Source organism: Solanum pennellii, chromosome 4 (assembly GCF_001406875.1).
Source record: "Solanum pennellii chromosome 4, SPENNV200".
Taxonomy (NCBI): Eukaryota; Viridiplantae; Streptophyta; class Magnoliopsida; order Solanales; family Solanaceae; genus Solanum; species Solanum pennellii.
In genome coordinates this window covers 1720512-1744289 of record NC_028640.1, presented here as the reverse complement: position 1 = coordinate 1744289, position 23778 = coordinate 1720512, and the positions used below count along the sequence as shown (strand labels likewise).

The 23778-nt window shown below is 27.7% G+C and overlaps 4 protein-coding genes across 4 annotated transcripts; all 4 read left to right on the top strand.

Moving 5' to 3' along the window:
- The first annotated feature begins 1486 nt into the window (after nucleotides 1-1486).
- LOC107015642 (cysteine-rich repeat secretory protein 12) lies at nucleotides 1487-6046 on the top strand. The gene is made up of 3 exons (XM_015215972.2): nucleotides 1487-2365; nucleotides 5009-5116; nucleotides 5693-6046. The coding sequence occupies exons 1-3, from the start codon at nucleotides 1630-1632 to the stop codon at nucleotides 5701-5703; spliced, it is 855 nt and encodes a 284-aa protein (XP_015071458.1). The 5' UTR covers nucleotides 1487-1629; the 3' UTR covers nucleotides 5704-6046.
- A 5962-nt stretch (nucleotides 6047-12008) lies between these two features.
- Nucleotides 12009-14966, top strand: LOC107016383 (cytochrome P450 82C4-like). The gene is made up of 2 exons (XM_015216867.2): nucleotides 12009-13050; nucleotides 14213-14966. The coding sequence occupies exons 1-2, from the start codon at nucleotides 12352-12354 to the stop codon at nucleotides 14837-14839; spliced, it is 1326 nt and encodes a 441-aa protein (XP_015072353.1). The 5' UTR covers nucleotides 12009-12351; the 3' UTR covers nucleotides 14840-14966.
- A 1968-nt stretch (nucleotides 14967-16934) lies between these two features.
- LOC107015992 (cytochrome P450 82C4-like) lies at nucleotides 16935-18827 on the top strand. Its single transcript, XM_015216460.2, has 2 exons — nucleotides 16935-17944; nucleotides 18069-18827. The coding sequence occupies exons 1-2, from the start codon at nucleotides 16946-16948 to the stop codon at nucleotides 18687-18689; spliced, it is 1620 nt and encodes a 539-aa protein (XP_015071946.2). The 5' UTR covers nucleotides 16935-16945; the 3' UTR covers nucleotides 18690-18827.
- A 684-nt stretch (nucleotides 18828-19511) lies between these two features.
- Nucleotides 19512-20341, top strand: LOC107017410. The gene has a single exon (XM_015217649.2). The coding sequence runs from the start codon at nucleotides 19804-19806 to the stop codon at nucleotides 20197-20199; it is 396 nt and encodes a 131-aa protein (XP_015073135.1). The 5' UTR covers nucleotides 19512-19803; the 3' UTR covers nucleotides 20200-20341.
- Nucleotides 20342-23778: the final 3437 nt, after the last annotated feature.

The following is a 23778-nucleotide window of genomic DNA, read 5'->3' as shown; positions in this document are numbered from 1 at the left end:
TATTCAACCATCAGGCTATGAAATGAATGATTTGAAAGATTTTCAACAAAAATAAAATATAACCTTTGATTTTTATATTTTAGATTTGATAAGAATGTGAAATTTATAATGAATTATAATTTTATTATATAAATATCGAAGTATCGAAAGAAGTAAATAATATGTTATTATAAGTTAAATAATATATATATATATATATATATATATAATTTATTTCTTTTTAAAAAAAGTCAGGGAACAAGATGATTCACCAACGTACAATACATAAAGGAAAGCCACTAGAAAAAGCAATAACAGCCAAAATGAGAAAATGCCTTTTGCAAACAGTATAAAGACAATATTACAACTTCTATGTTACTTATATAAAAAGAAACACTTATTATTCCATTATTACGATATTCGATTTGTTTCAATTTATATGATGTAAGTTTAAATTTCAAAAATTGAATAATTTAAATTTAATAGTTAATTTGAACATGAAATATTCAAGGTTTAAATTAAAAATGGAATCTAAAAATTTAAAAACTAGATAAAAAATACATACTTTAGATAATAATGATTAACAATTGAAAATATATATATTTTTTAAAATAAAATATGATAAAGAATATACTTATCTAAATCTTAAAATACAAAATTAAAAATGTCAAATAAATTTATACAAATCCACATCTATAACAGCCCCTCAAATCCACAATACACAAAGACTTCCCCTTTGGTGTCATACTCTTATTCTAGTAAATAACTATCTTATTTTAAAATTCTCAAAATTCATATATAGAAAAGCTTATTTATATCTATTTGAGTGAGTTGATAAGGTTGTTAATTCTACACTTACATCACATGTACTTTACATTTACACATCTCTCGTGTTTAAAAGATGGTTCACAAATTATAAATTCTACGAATTCAATCGTTAAAGATTTTTAATATTTAATTCATTATATTTTTAAAAATATAGATTTATATCTATTATTTATTTGTAATTTTCATAAATCTATGTTATGCACAGAAAATACTCTAAATTCAGTACGAATAATCTACATCCACCTTTGTTATATCCACCTTTGTTATGGTATTCTTACCAATCTCATGTTTAAAAAGAAAAAAAAAATAGCAATAAATTAAAATAACAATCTCTACTTAACGAAAACTTATGATCACATATTCCTTCCTTCGTCAATTTCGCTTTATATATAGTCATTCCTGACTCTGTCATTATTAAAAATTCGAGATATAAAAAGATTTAACTAATAATTCTATACATAGTCATTTCTGACTGTCATTATTAAAAGTTCAAGATAAAAAAAGATTAACCAATAATTTTATATAGTAAAATATATATATATATATATATATATATAAAATCTAAAAGGACATCTAATTTTAAACTAGTAGTAAACTTATCCCCCACCACTTCCTTTTCTCTCTCTTGTTTTTCATACTCTAATTATACTAGTCATATAGATCCATGGTCCATATCCCATACATAAATAATACTTCTTGAGTTCACCATTTTCTCACGTAAATCTCCACCAAACAACCCTACCCCCCACCCCACAAAATTTCCATACAAAAAAATATATTGAACATTAGTCCCCATTACCTCAAAGAACCAAAAAAAAAAAAATGAAAGTTTGTATTAAAAAAAATTCTCTTCATCATGTTCTTCTTGTTTACTGTATGATAATTATATTCTTCGTTCACCAATCAAACGCTTCGTCGATACAATCTTTCGTTTACGGTGGATGTACACAACAAAAATATAATCCGGGCACGGTTTACGAGTCGAACGTCAACTCGCTACTCAGTTCCTTAGTCAACTCAGCATCAATGTCAAATTTCAACAATTTCAAGATATCCATGCCCGGTTCGACCCAGTACGACGTGGCGTACGGTCTTTTCCAGTGCCGCGGCGACTTAAGCAGTACTGACTGTCATAACTGTGTCGCCGCGGCACTGACTCAGCTTGGAACGCTCTGCCCCGTCTCGTGTGGCGGAGCGTTACAGCTGGATGGATGTTTTATAAAGTACGATAATGTTTCATTTCTTGGGATTGAAGACAAAGCAATTGTCATGCATAAATGTGGACCATCCATTATGGATGATTCGGATATGATGACCCGAAACGACGGCGTTTTGACGTATTTATCATCTGTGGGTCAATATTTTCGGGTTGCCGGGTCAGGGAAAATACACGGTGTAGCGCAGTGTACGCAAGATTTGAGTATGAGTGAGTGTGATGATTGTTTATCGGAGGCGATCAGACGGTTGAAAAGCGAGTGTGGGTCCTCACCTTGGGGAGATATGTTTTTATCAAAATGCTACGCGCGGTTCTCGGAGCGTGGATTCACGTCTAAAAGCGGTAAGCGGCTCCGCCATAATAATTGGTGGTGCATGAGTTATATCTTTATGTTTATTTGGCTTTTGTTAGTAAAAATGTGATAGATAACTAAGCGGTTATTTTTCACTAACTTTTTTACGGTAAATTTAAGTTACACAACGTTTTCACTTTTCATGCATGGTCACGAGAAATTTGTAAGATTGCTTTTATGTCTATTTTGAGTTGAGAGTTTATCATAAATTATTTTCTTACTTTATACATACAGGAAATAGATTTCGTATATTCTACCTGATTCCACATGTGAAATCACACTAGATTATTATTGTCGATAATTGAATTAAGGTTTGATATTTAGATTTGACAAAATTTTGTCGACATAGCGATAATTTATTGGTTGAGTATTGGACGTGAAAATGGGACTAGAAAGTAATACTTGACTTGCGTTTATGTTATGGTGTTTGAATTTTGGATAGTGATATATAACGTTTAAAAGTAAAAAATATAATTTTTTAAACTTATTATTCAAAATAGATCATAAATATTCGTGTAGAGTGTCGTATAAATTGTTTAAAACTCATTTATTCTTACTATATAAAATATATAACTTTTTATTTGTAATTAAGAAATTTATTTTCTTTTTTTTACAAGTATAGTAATATTTGATAGGGATATACTATTTATTTTATTTTTCTTCTTGAGATGGGTAATTATTTTATATAGGTGTAAGGTGATTTAATACAACTTTAATTAATTAAACCCTTAATTAAATAAAAGGTAGGTTAGGTTACTATTAAGGGAGGGTTCTCTTAGGTTGGCTATGAGTAAGCATAGAGGTTAGGATGAAGAAAGTCTATTTCTTTATGTCCTTTTTTGCTTTATTATTATTATTTTCTTTCAAATTTTGTAAAAGTGGAAAAGAAAAAGTAGTGTTACTATTTCTTTCCTTCTTCCTTTTTATCAATAATTGGAAGAGCTTATTTTCTATATTATGGTTTAGGAGTGATTTATTCCTTCTTAATGATAACCTCCAATATATTAAGAAAATCAAAAAAAATTATCTATATCTGAATAAATTTTGGTGAATTAATCGATAATTTTTGGGGATAGGTCGAATTATTGGAAGAAAATAGAAAAGAAAGACCAAGTAAGATTAATTTGTCTTTTACATGGTATTAGACAATTCTCAGTTTATGAATTAATATTTGACTTAAATTAGCTCAAGATCAATTTCTAATCATTATATCAGGGTAGTCCGATCCATTTCAACTTTTGATTTACTCGAATTGAATCTTATATTATGTTATTCACGCTTTAATTAGTAGGCTTGGGTTTGTGTGGAAAGGGGGAGGGGGGGGGGGTTGTTGTTAGAATTTTCAAGTCAATTCTTCAACGTCGATGTAACTGAGTCTCATAATATGATTTTGAGCACTGTTCACTTCATGAACTGACTTTTAGGTCAAATAATTGAATTAGAATTTGAGATTATCTTTTTTTTATTGTGCTTCCGCCTCTATCTTTTAATTACGGATAGAATTAGATAATCTTATGTACACTAAGCATAACTTTATTGCATAATCACTTAATCATAATTTGAGAGTTAGACATCATTCAACAAAAAACAATCATTATATGTCACACTTGTTAGTTGTTAGTATATTATTTGTAAATAATTATCTAACATAAATATTTTACTTGTTAGTCCATGCATTGACTTATTGTCATTTTCCAAATGCAAAAGAACTTCCAAGAAATTTACAATTAATAAGTCATGACAAAAGAAAATGTGGTCACTCTTCCACTTGCAACTTCACAATATTGTGGTTCTCAAAATATTCCACTTGCTTTTATCTTATTTGTCACTCTTTAATTTATTGGGAAATTTCACTTGAAAAGAGAAAAATTTCATACCACACATTGATTCAAATTTTGATCTTAATTTATTAGGTATATATACAAGGTAGTAACATTAGCGGCGGAATCAAAAATTTCATCAAGAAAAATCAAAATATAAATAGATAAACTGAAGAAGGATTAATCAAGAGGATTTAACATAATTGTATATATACATTTGAAAAAATATATATATTTCGTAAAATTCTTTTTCTATGTCTACATATATTTGTTATACATAAAATTTCACCAATGGTCATATTTCTTTCCTAATATATACTTGAAGGAGAAGTCTGCACTACAAAATGAAATTAGATTCAATCATATGAATTATTATAATTGAAAGAGAAGCTGATACAAAATATTCATTGAATAGGTAAGTTGATAAAATGTATGTTATACAAACTAATTAGTGTTTGAATTAACCAACAATCAGAAGTACACATAATAGGGATAGTTATCGATGTATATTGTTCGATCAATTAGTTTACCAACGTAATCAAAATAAACGCTATATTTTTTCATGTATATGTTGTGTATGAGTATGTATAATGTGTTGTGTGTATATTTAGTATAAAATATTATTTACTTACACACTTTGTACATATGTTGTGGTAACTTTCTTTGTTTTCTTAGAGATGTTCTATTCTTTATTGTCGAACTACGGTGATTAACTTACCTTCTAGACGTTTGAATAGACTTATTTTGTAAATTTATGATCGAATGATTCAGACTCGTAATTATCTCTATTTTTGGGAATATACAAAATTGCAGGAGATGAAGATGTTGAAAAGACACTAGCAATTACAATTGGGCTCATAGCTGGTGTGGCACTCCTCATTGTATTCCTTTCTGTTCTAAATAAGCTTTGTGAAAAGAAAGGTCAGTATACTCTCTTCTTTTTAGGTTATTAGCCTCATCTTTATGTATATCTTGATCATGCTCATCTACTTTTATACTTCATACCACTTGTTAAAAGGTATGATGAGTCAAATATAACAACAATAATAATAGCTAGTAAAGAAAGAATCTTATCATTTCATCAGCGATGAAATCAGAATTTTAATTAAAAAGTTGTTTCGTAGCTAGAAAAGAAGAATTTTATAATTTAATTAAGTTTATACAAGTTATACAACGTTCGCTAGCTAGTTAGCAAAATAAGTTGTTTACGTGTAAAATGAATGTGATGTTTGGTTGATAATTTACGAATCAACATAATTAATACCTGTACAAATTATGAGGGAATCTGTGTATTATCTTATGTAGAATAAAAGATGGAATCATTAGCATATGCATAACTGATACTTACATTATTAATACCTGCATAATTTTAACCAACTATCAAACGATTCTAAATGTATTCAACATATAATATCTACTTTTTATATATACTTCATGCCACTATTATAATGAGTCAATGAACTTTATAATTGATCCTCTTTAATTTGAATTTTGCAGGTGGTAAATAAATAAGGCATGCACATCTAATTGGTCCTTGTGAATAACTTTCTTTTCCATTGCTTCTCACTTGGGTAATTAAATTGCTTTTTTTTTTTAATTTGGTGCTCTTTAGCTTTTGTAAATTAGTTCCCACTTTATTTTCAAGTTTCCCTTCCTATATCTTTCAACAACAACAAAAGACTCAAAAGATTAGCTAAAAGGTGATTGGCCTCATCTTGCAATAATAGTAGCTAGTGGCAATGGCTCTTTTGTAAAAGTGCTCACTTTATGTTGTGAATTAAGCAATTTGTTAAACCCTCCTTTTCATGCAAGCAACACTTTATATTTCAATTATAGTATTCCTTGCTTTTATTTAGGGCTCGATATTCATATATAGTCATATTAAATTTGAATTTGCCTATTACAGGTTCATCGTAAGAGGTGAAACTCCCAACAATTTTATTTTTAATTGCAAAGGATTTGAACATGAAAATGCATTTCTATTTCAAAAATTTTAACTTTATTATTCAAGAACAATTTCATTTCCCTTTGTGAAATAGCCAAGGCAAGAGTTCACCATTCATAAAATTCAAATTTTGAATCCGTGACTACAATTATGTTTATCGTTTTGCTATGATATACTTTAAAAGGCTAAATTTACGTATAAAAAATTACTAAAATGCACGTCTTATGTTTCTCTTATTTCTAATATTTCTTCTATTTCTAAAAACCTCTAAAATCCCTTATTTCTCTCCTAAATTATTTAATGTATCCGAGCCAATATTTAATATATTCGAGCTAGTATCCGATTTATTTTATATTGTATTTGAGGTAGTGTTTAATGTATCTAAGCAAGTTTTTAATGTATTCAATTTATGTTATAGTGTAAATGAGATACTCTTTAATGTATCCATAAGGTACAAATTCAAAGAGATTATTGTAATTAGAAAAAAAAAATATGAATACCTCTTTGAATAGAACCGACTCAATAATAAATTCCAAAACATATTAATCATAACGATTGACAATGACTTAGGCATTATATTCTGTCTAAAGCTAATCTTATTACTATAAAAAAAAATACATGGAAGGACACTCAAATGGATGTCTATGTTTTAATTTAATAATAACAATAATAATAATATTTTAAAAATTAGGGGGATACTTAATTATCAGTTATCAGATTGCAATATCACTGCTTTTTGGAATATTTTAAGCCCTTGAGTCATAAGAATTAGGTAGAATGATGATGCAATTGATGTATTCGAATCTTTTAATGATCCTACCTTTTGTTTAATTTTTTAGTATTCCCATTGTGCTTAGTAAAGTGTTTAAGTTTGAGTTAGTGGATTTTTCACTTAATTATTGTGATTTTGGGTTGCGACTGCGCTGAATAAAGGTTCAGGTTTTCGAATGAACTTAGTAACTTTTTTGTAGATATAGTGATTTTCTTTAGTAGGCCTTGTAGATTTCAAAATATTTTCTATAAATGATTCAAGAAAACTATAGTTATTACTATAATGAATGGAATAATAAAGGATTACAAATTAGCAAAGGATTAAATTTATTTAATTTTATACGAAGAAAAGAAGGTGAATTTTTCTTATAATTTTGAATATAACGAACGAAACAACAATAATTAAATCAATAAATATGCATTACATTTGATTTTAATTAATTTTAATTAAAAGTCAATTCTAAAGGATCCATGAACAACCCTTGTGTAAAGTGAAGTTAAATGGGCCATATTTTTGGGCTTTCTAGTCTTTCTAATATTGGGCCTCCTTTTGATCAGAATGTTAACTGTTTAGGTGAATATTAGATGGTGTCATCAGTTTGTTTTAGGTCTAAGTATCAATTGGTTCGGTTCAATTATTTAAAAATATAAAGGTAGAGAAACAAATAATCTTGTTGTATGTTTTTCACTGGTTGATTTCTTATATTATGCGGTGGGTATCGGGTTGACCGATGATGCCTACAGTACGTGTGGTTTTGTACTGACACTACTCTTGTTATGCCTTTTTGGCATAGTCTGGATGCAGGGTTGGTGCTGTTTCATTAGGTGAAGACGAAAATAATCTCCAACAACTTCTATTTTTCCTTTCGCATGATGGGAGCTGTGTCTTTGCTTTTTCGTTTATATCTTGTAATCTTAGAAGCTCCTGTAGATGTTTAGAATAGATCTTTGTTAGTTATTTTACAAGTCTTAACTAGAATTGTTTCCAAAAGTCTTATTTATAAATCTACATGAAATTATTTTATCTTCGTTTTCTTAATCTTTCGCATTATTTTTAGTTATTAGAAATCGAGGGTTCACCTACTTAGGTGTTAGAGTAGGTGCTCACACAACCTGGTGGGTTGGATCGTAACAAATTGGTATCAGTTACCAATCTTTCCGTACAAAAGCAAATGTGGAGTAGACTTCTACGGATGGGTGTGTTAACGTCCACATCTAATCTTCAGAAAGCTATGAAGCATTCTAGAGAGTCATTTCATTTCTTCTCATCTTTCGTGTAAGTTATCGCTTGTGGTATTAGTTGAATCCAATTGGTATCTCAACAAAGTAAACTAAAAATCGTAATCCCGACTGACGGAACCCAAAACAAGGTAAATTGGAACTGAGAAGGTTTCAATTGGTATTTGGCATTAGAGATTGTACGAAGGCATTGATGATCAATAATGGTCATCTATGAATGAACATTTCTGTGAAGGTGCTTTTTTTGTCTCAACTATAGTCACTATATTGATAATATGATAGGTCCTTTATATAATCAATTTAAGTCCCCACACCTTCAAATTATTGACAAACTACATATGATATTTTTTTTAAAAAAAATTTCACAAGTGATGAAGATTTGTTGTATAGTTAAACTACTCTCAATATTTTGTATTACTAGAAAAAAAAAAGATATTTGGAAAATGTTGATATCAAAAGTTCATGCATAAAAAATTGAAATTTAATTATTTACACATATATCTTATGAAAGTGATTTAAGAAAGAAGTGATTTATATTAAGCGTAAAACATTAATCACTTATTTCTAAAATAAGTTATCTGTCATATTACTATTCGATGTTTGAATAGAAACAACCCATAGTTCAAAACTTCAAAGATCCAAATAAAAAATGTGAATAAATCTAGAATATCGTTTATATCTTTAGTCAACAATTTATATGATGAGCAACATTATTATATTGATAGTGCGATATTTCCTTTCAATATGATCAATTTAAGTCTCCACACTTCAAATTAATCTACATATAATATTATCCAAAAAAAATATTAAAATTGAACACTATAAATGATATAGATTTGTTGAATAAACTACACTCAATATTTCATATTACTTAATAAAAAAAGATATTTTAAAAATGTTAATATCATAATTGCATGCCTAAAATACTTGAAATTTAATTATATATACATATATCTTATGAAAATGATTAAAGTAATAAGTGATTGATATTAGGCGTAATACATTATTCACTTATTCCTAAAATGAGTTATTATTTTACCATTCAATATTTGAGTAAACATAACTCCAAAAACAAAACTTCAAATATCAAAAAGGAAAAAATGCGAATAAATGTAGGACAACTTTTATTACTTTAGTTTATAATTTATATGGACAATATTATTAACATTTTGAATATAGTCAATATATTGATAGTGTGATATGTAACTTTCAATATAATCAATTGGCATAATACAGAAATATGCCATTTAACTTGACTTCAAATCATATTTAGGTCTTTCAACATTGGATGTGCACAAGTAGATACTTAAACTTGTATAAAACTGAACAAACAGACACACATGTCCTACATATCATTTTTGGTTCTACGTGGTCTCCTACGTGTTTGTGTCATATAGGACTCATGTGTTTATTTATTTAAAAGTTGGATAGTTAAAGTGTCTGTTTGTGCATTATGAAAGTTGGAGGTCAAAGTTAAAATTTGAAGCCAAGTTTAGAATCCAATATATGTATTATGCCTAATCAATTTAAAACAAGCAACATGTCATATTTCGTTTTCATAATACTAGAGAAAACGAAATATTTGAAAAATGTTGATATCAGAACTTCATGCATAAGTACTTCAAATTTAATTATACACACCACATATAATAAGTAATTGATTATAGGAGTAAACATCAATCACTTATTACTAAAATAAGTTATCTATGATATTACTATTCACTATTTGAATAAGAATAACCCAAAGTTCAGAACTTCAAATATCAAAATGAAAAATGTGAATAAATCTAGAATACTATTTATAACATTAGTCAAATAATTTATATGATAGTATTATTATCATTTTGAATATAATTGATATATTGATAGTGCGATATTTCTTTTACAATATGATCAATTTAAGTCCCACACCTTCAAATTATTGACGAGCTACATGTGATATTATCCAAAATAATTGAACGTTATAAATGATGAAGAATAGTTGTATAAACTATCTCAATATTTCATATTACTAGAAAAAAATATATTTAAGTGTTGATATCATAACTGCATGCAAAAAATACTTGAATACAAACATATATCTTACGAAAAATAATTTAAGAAATAAGTGGCGTAAAACATCAATCACTTATTCCTAAAATAAGTTATCTGCTATATTACCGTTCAATATTTAAATAAAAAGTAACCCAAAAAACAAAACTTCAAATATCGAAATGAAAATTATGAATAAATCTAGGATACTGTTTATAAATAACTTTAGTTAATTATTTCTATGGACACTATTATTAACATTTTGAATATAGTCAATATAATAGTGGGATATGTCCTTTCAATATTATCAATTTAAGCATCCATCCCTTCAAATTATTGACAAACATGTGATATTATTAAAAAAAAACATGCATATTATAAATGATGAAGATTTGTTGGATAAAAATTATTCTCAATATTTCATAATATTAGAAGAAGAAAAAAATATTTGAAAAATGTAGATATTAGAGGTCCATGCATAAATAGTTAAAATTTTTATTATATGCATATATTTATGAAAAATAATTTAAGAAATAAGTGATTGATATTAGGAGTAAAATATCAACCACTTACTCTAAAAATAAGTTAATAGCCATATCAAAACTTCAATAATCAAAATGAAAAATGTGAATAGTTCTAGAATCCTATTTAAACTACTCTTAATATTTCATATTACTAGAGAAAAAAAAATTATTTAAAAATATTGATATCATAATTTCATGCATAAATACTTGAAATTTAAGTATATACGCGTACATTTAATGAAAATGATTTAGTGATTGACGTTGAGTGTAAAATATCAATCACTCATTTCTAAAATTATCAATCATATTACTATTCAATATTTAAATAGAAACAGCCAAAAGTTCATAACTTTAAATATCAAAATGAAAAACGCGAATAAATTTAAAATAACATTTATAACTTAAGTTAATAATTTATATGCACGGTATTTTTAACATTTTAAATATAGTTATTATATTGATATTGCGATCTGTCATTTCAATATAATTAAAGTAGTATTTATATTTTTGAAAGGGAATAACTAAAAATGAAATGGAAAAAATATATACATTTATTTGGTTTTGAACTTCTAAAAAGATTTAATAGTTTAAAGTAACTAACTTTAAAAAACACTATATTAAAGACAGAAGTATAGTACTCAATCGATATTCGATATTCTCTTAGTTTTCTTTACTTGTCATATTTCGTTTTATCAGAATAAAACTACATAAATTTTAACTAATATTTTAAAATTAATTTTTTCCATACCATCAATATGAGAAAAATAACAATTTATTATATTTTTCATATAACGGTTAGATATCTAAATTATTGAATGATTCTATTTAATCTAACTTTAAAAATTAATCAAAGTAATCTTAATATAATTCCAAATTCACATAAAAAAGTATTGTGCAATTCAATATCCGAAAGAAGAAAATCAAAATATCTAATTAAAAATGAAAGAGTACTGACATTATTGGTGTGACAAGTAGGGTGAGCATAAATACTGAAAATCGAACCGAATTGAAAAATATTATATTCTTTGGTATTTCAGTTCGGTATCGGTTCTTTTTTTTCGATACTTCGATTCGGAGTGTGAAGAGAATAACAATTGTTACTTTATCATATTCTCTCTTTATTTTTAATCACACCGAAAAATTGATTTAAAAACATTGAACTAATCGAATCGAAATAGAAAAAATCAAAACAAAGCGATTTAATTTGATTTGAAATATGATGCGACTTTTTTAAAGCCAAATACGAAAAAACTAAATCAAAATTTAATTAAATCGAATTGAAGAATCGAAGGCCTTTCGTAGTGACAACTAGTAGTTGACACTATAAAAACAAGTTCCATGCATCATAATTGTACGTCAATACTCATAATAACTTACTAAACATGAAATTTGATCTTCTTCTTCTTCTTTCTCCCATGGAAGCCGCCATTGTCGCACTGTTAACACTCGTATTCCTCTTCTACTTCATCCTATCGACGAAAAAATCATCAAAACTACCATTACCACCGGAAATTGCCGGAGTTTGGCCGGTAATTGGTCATCTTTTCTACTTCAACGACGGTGACAATCGTCCGTTAGCTTGAAAACTCTCCGATTTAGCCGATAAATACGGTCCTGTTTTCACTTTCCGACTCGGACTTCACCGTATGTTAGTAATCAGCAGTTACGACGCCGTAAAAGAATGTTACACCAAAAACGACGCCGTATTCGCGAATCGTCCAGCTTGTCTCTACGACGAATACATTGGGTACAATAACGCCATACTTTTTCTAGCTAATTACGGATCTTACTGGCGAAACATAAGAAAATTAATAATTCAGGAAGTTTTATCCAACTCTCGTCTGGAGAAATTGAAACATATGAAGATCGAGAAAATTCGAAACGAAATCAAAAATCTCAATTCTCGAATTCAAAATAGTGAAGTGAAATCAGTGATAAACTTAACCGATTGGTTGGAGAAGATGAATTTTGGGCTAATTGTGAAAATGATAGCAGGGAAAAATTATGAATCTGGAGGCGATGGAGATGAAGAAGTGGAGAGATTTAGAGAAACTTTTAAGAAATTTCTGGTTCTGTCAATGGAATTTGTGTTGTGGGATGCGTTCCCGATTCCGTTATTCAAATGGATAGATTTTCAAGGTCATGTAAAGTTGATGAAGAAGACGTTTAAGGATATCGATTCGATTTCTCAGAGATGGTTAGACGAGCATGTGAAGAGGAATACGGAGGTCAATGGAGATGGAGAATATGAAAGAGATTTCATTGACGTAATGCTTTCAAAAATGAGCGACGAACGTCTCCATGAAGGTCATTCTCGTGAAACCGCTATCAAAGCAACAATTTTTGTAAGTTTTATCCTTTACATTTTTATTTATGTCACATTATTTGACTTGATAATAATGTCCGGATCATTCACATTTTGGTACTTTATTTGCATGTCTCATCGCATCATTTGATTGGATAGGATACTTATATATAGAAGAATTTAAAGTTGAATTATTTCTAATAGGAATAATGCATAAGTACCTCCTCAATTTATAATCGAAATTTTAGAGACACACTTATACTATACTAAGGTCCTATTATCTCTGAACTTATTTTATTAATAATTTTCTATTCCTTTTCGGCCTACGTGACACTATCTTGTGGGTTCAACGCTGGTTGACTTTTTTCTTCAAGCTAGTACCACGTATGCTGAAAAGGGGTAGAAAATTACTTATAAAATAAGTTCAGGATGTAATAGGACCTTAGTATGGTATAAGTGTGTCCCTGAAATTTTGGTCATAAATTAACGAAATACTTGAATATTTTCCCTTTCTAATAAGGTAACTTTTTTTCGGAACAGACTAAAATAAAAGAAAAGTGCCACGTGAAAATAAAACAAGGGGATGTACTATATTTTTATTTGACTTTGACATAAAAGTTACTCTTAAGGAAAGTTTTAATAGAGAACCAAAGTTCATGACATGTGAAATAATCAATATAATGTGTTGATAGTAACGTTTATTTCTTTACTTTGTGTTCAGCTTAAAGTAAGTTATACAAAATTAAATATGATATTTCATTTGTAATGTCGAGATCAAGATAACAAACGATCCCTTCGATTATAATCAGGAGCGGCAAATATATTAATGGCCTAAAACAAAAATTAAACAGAGCCTTAAACTTGAATTGTTAATAATTTTTATATAATTGATTTTTTCTAGTTTTCAATTGATAATACAACCACTCTTATTTTAAATTATTTTTCATGAGATATAGTACTCAAATTTCTTCTAATAATTTCTATATTTTTCATAAAAAGCTTACTTTTTCTACCAATAGTAATCTATATTTGTTAAAAAATAATAACTTATAACCTATTATTATTAAAAATGAGGCCTCTTAAAATTAGAGATCTAAGGCACATGTCTTTTTTTTAACACTGTCGAGCCACCCCTGATTATACTGAAAGAGAATCGAATAAAAACTCTTAGCTTAAAATTCTAACTTGTAATTTTTTTTCAGAGTATGGTCATGGATGCAGCAGACACTGTTCCTCATCACATAAACTGGGGAATGACATTGTTGATAAACAATCAACACGTCTTGAAGAAAGCTCAAGAAGAGATCGACACAAAAGTTGGTAAGGCTAGATGGATAGACGACAATGATATCAAGAATTTAGTGTACCTTCAAGCCATCGTTAAGGAGACGTTACGTTTATATCCACCGAGCCCTTTGTTAGTACCGCATGAAAACACAAAGGAATGTGTTGTTAGCGGGTACCACATACCTAAAGGCACTAGACTATACGCGAACGTCATGAAACTACAACTAGATCCTAAAGTATGGCCAAATCCTGAACAATTCAATCCAGATAGATTTCTCAATACCGATATTAATTTTCGTGGTCAAGATTATGAGTTCATTCCATTTGGATCTGGAAGACGATCTTGTCCTGGAATAAGCTACGCGCTACAAATGGAACACCTAACGATAGGTCATTTGATCCAAGGTTTCAATTACCAAACTCCATCGAATGAGCCTTTGGATATGAAAGAAGGAATTGGCATGACTATGCCGAAGGTGAATCCGGTAGAAGTGATAATAACACCTCGCCTTGCACCTGAGCTTTATGAAAAATTAAGTTAGATATTTCTATATTTATTGAAATTGATTATCGACGCATAATCTTAATATTTCTACCTCTATATTTCAATTAATGTACTACTTTGATTGTATTTGTTTTCTACTAATAAATAACTTTAAGTTGATCTTATGATTTTTTTTTTGAATGAACATCGTTACTCGTAGTAGATATATTTTTGGGCTGAATTCATCGGTGATCATTTAAAGTTGACATTAATAAAGATTCATTATTTAAACAACTCTTAATATTTATATTATTAGAGTTGGAAAAAAAATATTTGAAAAATATACATATTAGAACTTTACGGATAAATAAAAGAAAAATGAGCAAATATATTATGATTGACATTCTCACATTACTCTTACTGATTGATTTTTAAATAACATAATCTTTATATATAAAATAAGAAATAAAATAAAAGTATATTCTTAAAATAATAAATAATTAAAATAAACAAAAATATATTTAAAAATAGTTATCTTTGACTTAAATGGGAGACCTGAAATTGCCACTTTGCCCATAGCCCATAAGCCATAAAGATATCAAACTGATTTATCGATTTATATTCTCAGCACAATATTGTAATTTCTAAATGTTATTTTCACTGCCTTGTTACAAATTTTTTAGCAAATATTATTAATAAAAAGTTATTAGTTACTATACTTTGTATTAATATTTAAATAATTATGATATCATCATTTATAGTTTTAAGAGCTATACTTTCTTTAAAAACCAAATATTGTTGATAAAATTTTTTATCTCAAAATAAATATTATTTTTAAAATTCAAGTAAAACGACTCCTTGCAAATGTGCTGTAATACACAAGAAAACTCAAATAAAAATAAAGGAATACTCGTAACTCACTATTCTACTATACAAGGGAAAAAGGTCTGATATACCCCTCAACTTTGTCATTTGGAGCTGATATATCCCTCGTTATAAAAGTGGCTCATATGTGCCCTTACCGTTATACAAACGGCTCACATATACCCCTGCCGTTATAAAATGGCTCACATATACCCTTCATTTAACGGAAGTTAAAAAAATAGTTTTAAATTTATATTTATTACTTCTAATTTTTTTTTAAAAAATTATTTAGGGGTATATATAATTCTTCTATCAAAGTTCAAGGTATATTTTAATTTTTTTCATACATAAATTATTTTTTGACTTCTTTTATTATAATTATTTAAATTTCTTATTCTTATTTTGTTTTTTTCTTTCATTCCTTAGTTTAAAGAATAAAAAATTAAACTATCTTTTTGTGTGTATTGTAATTTAATTTCGTATTCGAAGAAAAAATTTGGTCATCTACAATTTACAAGAGTATTAGTGAAACATAAATAAATTTGATTATCAAAATAATAATTATAAATTAGTCAATAAAACAAAAAAAAAGTCAAAAAAAATATGTTTGACGAGAATTAAATTTAATGGGATTATATTTTTTAGAAAAAAATAACAAAAATTTAGATTAACATTATTATTTTTCTCATTTCCGTTAGAGGAAAAGGGTATATGTGAGCCATTTGTTTACAAATAGGAGTCCACTTTCATAACAAGGGGTATATCAGCTCTAAATGACAAAGTTGAGGGGTATATCAGACCCTTTTCCCACTATACAATTACTGTGTGACAAGTACTTTTTCTATATTAATTGATGTGATGTTTTTCAATATTTGAAGAGTTAAACAAAAATTTAAAAGATAATTGACAATTCAAAATATTTTAAAGATATATAAAAAATTTATGGTTAAATTTAAATTTGTTTAAATTTTAAAATCTGAAATGTGTTTCATGAATTAAGATTGAAAGAAACACTCCCTCCATTACTATTTATATGTCATAATTTTCGATTTTATGTGTATTAAGAAATTAAATAAGTTTACTGTTCTATTTTATTTATTTATTTCAAACTCAAAGTTTTCAATTAATAAGTATGATTTACTCTATTTTAATTAATTTATTTAATCAATAAAAATAAATTATTTATTTTAACTTTTTAATTTTGATCAAATATATATTCACAAGGCTAATAATTAGAAAAAAATATATTGTAATAGTAAATACAATAGAAATAAATAAAAAGTCTTTGCTTCATAATTGTATGTCTATTCCTATTGACTTTCTGCACATGGAATTTGATCATCTTCTTCCTCCCATACAAGCCATTGCAGCACTGTTAACCCTTGCCTTCATCTTCTACTTCTTCTTATTCACAAAAAAATCTTCAAAACTACCATTACCACCGGAAATCGCCGGCGGATGGCCGGTAATCGGCCATCTTTTCTACTTCGACAACGACGGCGATGATCGTCCGTTAGCTCGGAAACTCTCTGATTTAGCCGATAAATATGGTCCTGTTTTCACTTTCAGGCTAGGCCTCCCGCGTGTGTTAGTAATCAGCAGCTCCGACGCTGTTAAGGACTGTTACTCAAAAAACGACGCCGTATTCGCGAATCGTCCAGCTTGCCTCTACGGCGAATACCTTGGGTACAATAACGCCGTGCTTTTTCTAGCTAATTACGGACCGTACTGGCGAAACATACGGAAATTAATCATCCAGGAGGTTCTATCCAACACTCGTCTTGAGAAATTGAAACAGATCAAGCTCTGTAAAATCCGGAACAACATCAAAAATCTTCATTCTCGAATTCAAACTACTGAAGAGAAATCAGTAACAAACTTAACCGATTGGTTAGAGGAATTGAATTTTGGTCTAATTGTACAAATGATAGCAGGGAAGAACTACGAATCTGGCGGAGACGGAGACGGAGAAGGAGAAATGGAGAGATTTAAGGAAGCTTTTAGGAAATTTCTAGTTCTGTCAATGGAATTTGTGTTGTGGGATGCGTTTCCCATTCCGTTATTCAAATGGATAGATTTTCAAGGTCATGTAAAGTTGATGAAGAAGACGTTTAACGATATCGATTCGATTTTTCAGAAATGGTTAAACGAGCATGTGAAGAGAAGAGATAAGTCGTTAATGGAGTTCGATGGAAGTGGTAATGAAACAGATTTCATTGATGTGATGCTATCGAAGATGAGCAATGAACATCTCCATGAAGGTTATTCTCGTGATACCGTTATCAAAGCAACAGTTTTTGTAAGTTCATTTCTCCTTTTAAATCATTTACTCTATTCGCGGTGTTTGATTTGCAATTTGAAAACTCGCATAATAAAGGAGACTTAATGGAGTAAAGTTTTAATTCTTCTAATAAAAATTCCAGAGTTTGGTATTGGATGCAGCAGACACAGTTTCTCTTCATATAAACTGGGGAATGACATTACTAATTAACAATCAACATGTTTTGAAGAAAGCTCAAGAAGAAATCGACACGAAAATTGGTAAGGATAGATGGTTAGACGACAATGATATTAATGATTTGGTGTATCTTCAAGCTATCGTTAAAGAGGTGTTACGATTATATCCACCAGGGCCTTTGTTAGTACCACATGAAAATAGAGAGGATTGTGTTGTTAGTGGTTATCGCATACCTAAAGGTACTAGACTATACACAAATGTCATGAAACTACAACGAGATCCTAAAATATGGTCAAATCCTGATCAATTCAATCCAGATAGATTCTTTACTACCGATATTGATTTTCGTGGTCAAGATTACGAGTTCATTCCATTTGGTTCTGGAAGACGATCTTGTCCCGGAATGACCTATGCGTTGCAAGTGGAGTACCTAACGATAGGTCATTTGATCCAAGGTTTCGATTATAAAACTCCATTGGATGAGCCTTTGGATATGAAAGAGGGACCTGGTATGACCATGCGTAAGGTAAATCCTGTAGAAGTAATAATAACGCCTCGTCTCAAACCTGATCTTTATAAAATTTAAGTAAGATATTTCTAACTTTATAAAAATTGCTTAATAATGCATAATTTCAATAAGATTAAATTATTAATCATGATTATGTATTAAACCTTTATATTATTATTTTTTTGGGTGTGTATGAAATTTGTATCAGTAAGTTAATCTAAAAGCTCCTTAATTATATATTAGGCGCATAACTCAAAAGATTCAGAATGTTAACTGTTTAGGTGAATATGAAGTTTGTTTTAGGGCCAAGTATCATTTGATTCGGTTTAATTTTGAGATTTATTAGTTTTGACTTATTAGTTTATAAATATGCTAAGTAATAATAAAATTATTACACTCTTTATCATTTTTGTTTGAATGTTATACTTTTTAAATAATAATTTGGCTAAATTTTAAAGTTAAATTAGATTACATTAATTCGATATTTTTAACATGAAATTTAGAGATTAAAAAATTATACGAAAAGTACTATATATTGCAATTTTTTGCATATCAACGGGATGAAAAAATATATTGTAAAATGTTAGTCAAAATTTTTATAGTTTAACTCTAAAAATAGAAAGTATGACAATTTATAATGGATGAAGGGAGTATAAATTAAATTTATTGATTATATGCTTAACACATTTATGTCTTTTAATTTAGTCTCTATTGTATATATGTTCTACATATGTTATGACGCGACATAAGATTTGAATTGCTATATTAAGTTAGATTTGGGTGAAATTTCATATTGTGTTTGATCATAAAATTTGGGAAATATATTTTATCATTTTAAAAAAATATTATTTATATCTATAAGTTTTAAAAATTATTAAAATTAAGTATAAATTCGTATTACAGGTTAATTAAATATTATATAAATTTATTTGTCAAATTTTATACAAATTTAAGTGATTACGTTGCGAGTAGTCAAAGTGAAAGAACATGGCAACAAATGATATACATAACAGAACTTTACCAAAACCTGCCATCTCTACACAGAATGTGTGCGTATCTAATCCACGTTTCACTTTATTCTGTTGCCACGTCATCATCAAATCCTCAACTATTTTCCATTTAAACCTCCAAAAAAAATAAATTCAAATTATACTCGCAGAAAAATCACTAAAAAAAACAAAGAAACATAGGTATGGCATTAGAATGGGTAATTCTAGGCTATGCTGCAGCAGCAGAAGCAGTTATGGTAATACTTTTGACTCTTCCGGGTACATATCCGTTACGTAAAGGTTTACTATCCGTAACTCGAAATCTCCTAAAACCATTTCTTTCTGTAGTTCCGTTTTGTTTGTTTTTGTTGTTGGATATTTATTGGAAGTACGAGACTCGGCCGAAGTGTAAATCGGCCGAGTCTTGTACTCCCACGGAACTGATGAGGCATCAGAAATCGATCGTGAAGAGCCAGCGTAACGCGCTGTTGATCGCGTCAGCGTTGATGTTTTACTGGCTGCTTTATTCTGTGACTAGGTTGGTTACTCGTGTGGAACTATTGAATCAACGGGTTGAAAAATTGAAGAATCAAGAATAATATTTCAGATCACAAAATATTAAGTAGTTGTGTTTTTAGTTTTGGTTTTTTTTTTTTTGAGTATTTCGTGTCTGGTTTTTATGTAATGTATTGCAAAGTTTTATGAGTATGGAGTATTATTCCATTAATAATTGTTTATGATTTATTCGCTATTCAATCGGTTTTTTTTTTTAATTGACAAAGGAAAATCACAGTCTCTATCTTTAGGTGCGTGCAAGGTAAAATTTCATTTTTATATGTATAACTCTTTAATCGAGAGGTAATTCGCACTAGATGATAAGTCTCGTGCGAGGTAATTCGCACTACATGATAAGTCTCGTGCGAATTTCGCTAACGAGGGGTTATAAACTTGAGATCTTAGTGAAAGTTTCAAGCTAAATCATTCCATTGGAGGATAAAAACATTTTTAATAATGAAAATAATCCTGTTTAAATTTAGATTGATATAGAAAAGTTTTAACGCAATTTTTTATTAGGAGTTTATAAGATCGAACGAAAAATCAAATCAAACTATATGAGCATGTTTGGTTCAGCTTAAAAGCTGGTCAAACTGACTTAAAAGCTGGTTTTTGACTTATTTAGCTGTTTGGCAATACTCAAAGTAACTTATTTTAAATTTAAAAAAACTTATTTTAAGCCAAAAGTTAAAAGCTGGAGTAGGGGTGTTTTTTTTTTTTTAGCTTATAAGATGTTTTAAGTTGACCATGTTTTTATCTTTTTGCCCTTAATATTTTTATACAATCTCCAAATTATCCACATAATTCTAACATCTCTTTCTTTTATTTTTCCCTTTTCACGTTCGGCATAGCAACTTCAGCACTTTTATCTAAACGCATAACTTTATTTTAAAAATAAGTTTCAACACTTTCAAAACTTTTTTAAAGCTGTTTTTATTAAGCCCATCCAAAAGGATCCTATAAATTGAACTTCAAATTGAATAAACTTTTGAAAAAGCTCAAACCAACCCCTACTCTTTACCCACACAGAGAGCATAAAGAGCAACGTAAAGCCCAAAAATCTGTGGACATTGGACACACAACAGATGGCCCAATATGATCCAATCCATCATATGCTTCGAAATAAAATGAAAAAGTTACATCAATTAATATATTTTAAAAAATAATTACTAATTTTGATAATATTTTTTGTTTATTATCATTTATAGTAATACTATGATAAGTCTTTAATACTTTTAAAAGTGAATAATGTATTTAATATATTTGAATTATAATTGTTTTTAAAATATTTTATGTTTGTTTGGTGAAAAATTGTCACATTGTATTATAAGTGTATTAAAAGGTGTGATAAAAAATTGTCACACTGTATTATAAGTGTATTAAAATGTGTGATAAATACATTATCCATCATTAAAACTTGTATTATATGTGGATAATAAATTGTTCTTTTTAATATTTATTAAATTTGTATTATATATGAATTAAAAGTGATCAAGTGAAAAAAATGTTATTGCTATAAATGATAAATATTTTTTTTATTATAATATATTTAATTTATAGATATTTTTTTATTATAGTATATTTATGCAAATATTCCGAATAAAATGTAAGGCTTTGGATACTGAGGGGAAGCTTTAAAAAAATTGACTTTCGTAACATAAAATTTATATTTTATGTTTAAAATTATATTTTATGTCATAGATATAGCTTGTATAGTTTTGTTCCGTGTCAAATTTTATATTTCGTATGGAGTTTTAGATTTAATATAATTTATTAGATATATTTAATTTTACATAAATTTTTTAATTTGTATAAATTTATTTATACGTTGTAATTGTATATTAAGATCTGTATTTGTTTAATGATAAGGGGTATATGAGAGAATATACATATTTTTATTATATATACAATTTTATTTCGTTTTATATACATACAAATATATTTATATATAAATAATTATATATAAAAATGATTAATTGTATATCAAATTAGATGATAAAAAAATAAAATATTTATCGCGAACTATAAATAAAATTCAATAGGAGTAAAATATTTAGTTTAAGTTAAAAGTTTGTTATTTAATACAATTTTTCCATTTTAAATTCATGGAAGAATGCATTGAGAGTATATTTCGATACATTTACGTACCAATTCAGTGACAGAAGTTATTGTTATGTCAAAAAAGTCTTTGCTTGTGAATCAAATATTTTCTATTTATAGCACAAAATTAGCAAAATTTAGATGATAAATTAAACCTACAAATTTTCATCAGATCACTAAATACAAAAAGTAACTAACATAAAATAATACTTCCACCATTTTAATACAAATAATAAAATAAAATAAATTTAAAAATCAACTAATACCTTTGAACTAAAAGATAAAATAAATTTGATTTCAAAATAATTGTTGTTATAATACATATTAAACGAATGCATCGATAAAAGAGAACAAAATAATTAAAAACGTCTGAATCCTTTACTGACACTGTAAAAATTGACAATTGAATGGCATATATCAGAACTTTGCTATCATTGGATATTGGATAATCTTTGAACACTGTAAAACCTTTGAATCAATTTCATTTTCAAACTTTATTATACAAATTAATTAGTATATTTTATACTTCTCCACTCTAAAATTTATACCCTTATCAAGAAATAATAATATAAATATCATAATTTTAATATTAAATTAATGTCTTTTGAAAAAAGTGAGTAAATATGTTTGAGATTCTATCGATTACTATTAAGGATAAAAAGAAACTCACTTTTATTAAATATTACTCTCTCTTTTCAGTATTGTTTGTTATGATTTTTATTTTTAGAGTCAAAATATAATAATTTTGACTAACATTTTAAGATCAATTTTTTCATCATATTAATATGCAAAAAATTATAATTTATAGTACTTTTCATATAGTTTAAAAATATCTAATTTGTTTATTTAAAATATCGATATAATGTGATCTAATTTATCTTTAAAAATTAGTCAAATTGACTTTCGATAAACGCAACATGACAAATATTTTCGGACAGAGGAAGTACTTTCTATTATGTAACCAATTTTAAATTTTACGTCTCTTAAAAAATAGAGAAGTTTTTCATTATACTCTTATTTAATGTTTTTAATAAATGAATTTTTTATATTAATTAAATTGATTAATTAACATGTATTAATCAATTAGTCCCCTGTGTTGATCAAGTCATATTTTAAAGATTAATATAACTTTCAAAAATAACATAAGAAGATTAACTCATGACAAATGTCAAAGATCATTTATTTTTAATACGGATATGTAAACAAAAATAGAAAGTATTATTTTTCTTAATAGATATGTTAAGTTAAAATTTGACAAATAAATTCGAACCGAATAGTGAGTATTAATTTCTTAAATTCTTTTTATTGGTGTATAAGTAAATGAAGCAAAAAAGTGTTCTTTGGTGTCCCAAAACAGACCTTCAAAGTTTCCATTTTTTTTAGCTTCAAGAGACAGAGTATCCTATGTTTTAATCTCAGCCCTTAGATCTCTCTCACAAATGTGAAAATGCTTACAAAAATAAAATAAAATTCTATACATTTGAAACACACACTTCACTTTTTTCTACTTCACAATCACCAAA

Bases quoted from the DNA above. Each gene is read 5' to 3' on its own strand.
- LOC107015642 (XM_015215972.2), top strand. From the start codon at position 1,630: ATGAAAGTTTGTATTAAAAAAAATTCTCTTCATCATGTTCTTCTTGTT. The intron at 2,366-5,008 runs GTAAGCGGCTCC...ACAAAATTGCAG, and splicing joins TGGATTCACGTCTAAAAGCG to GAGATGAAGATGTTGAAAAG.
- LOC107016383 (XM_015216867.2), top strand. From the start codon at position 12,352: ATGTTAGTAATCAGCAGTTACGACGCCGTAAAAGAATGTTACACCAAA. The intron at 13,051-14,212 runs GTAAGTTTTATC...ATTTTTTTTCAG, and splicing joins CTATCAAAGCAACAATTTTT to AGTATGGTCATGGATGCAGC.
- LOC107015992 (XM_015216460.2), top strand. From the start codon at position 16,946: ATGTCTATTCCTATTGACTTTCTGCACATGGAATTTGATCATCTTCTT. The intron at 17,945-18,068 runs GTAAGTTCATTT...TAAAAATTCCAG, and splicing joins TTATCAAAGCAACAGTTTTT to AGTTTGGTATTGGATGCAGC.
- LOC107017410 (XM_015217649.2), top strand. From the start codon at position 19,804: ATGGCATTAGAATGGGTAATTCTAGGCTATGCTGCAGCAGCAGAAGCA.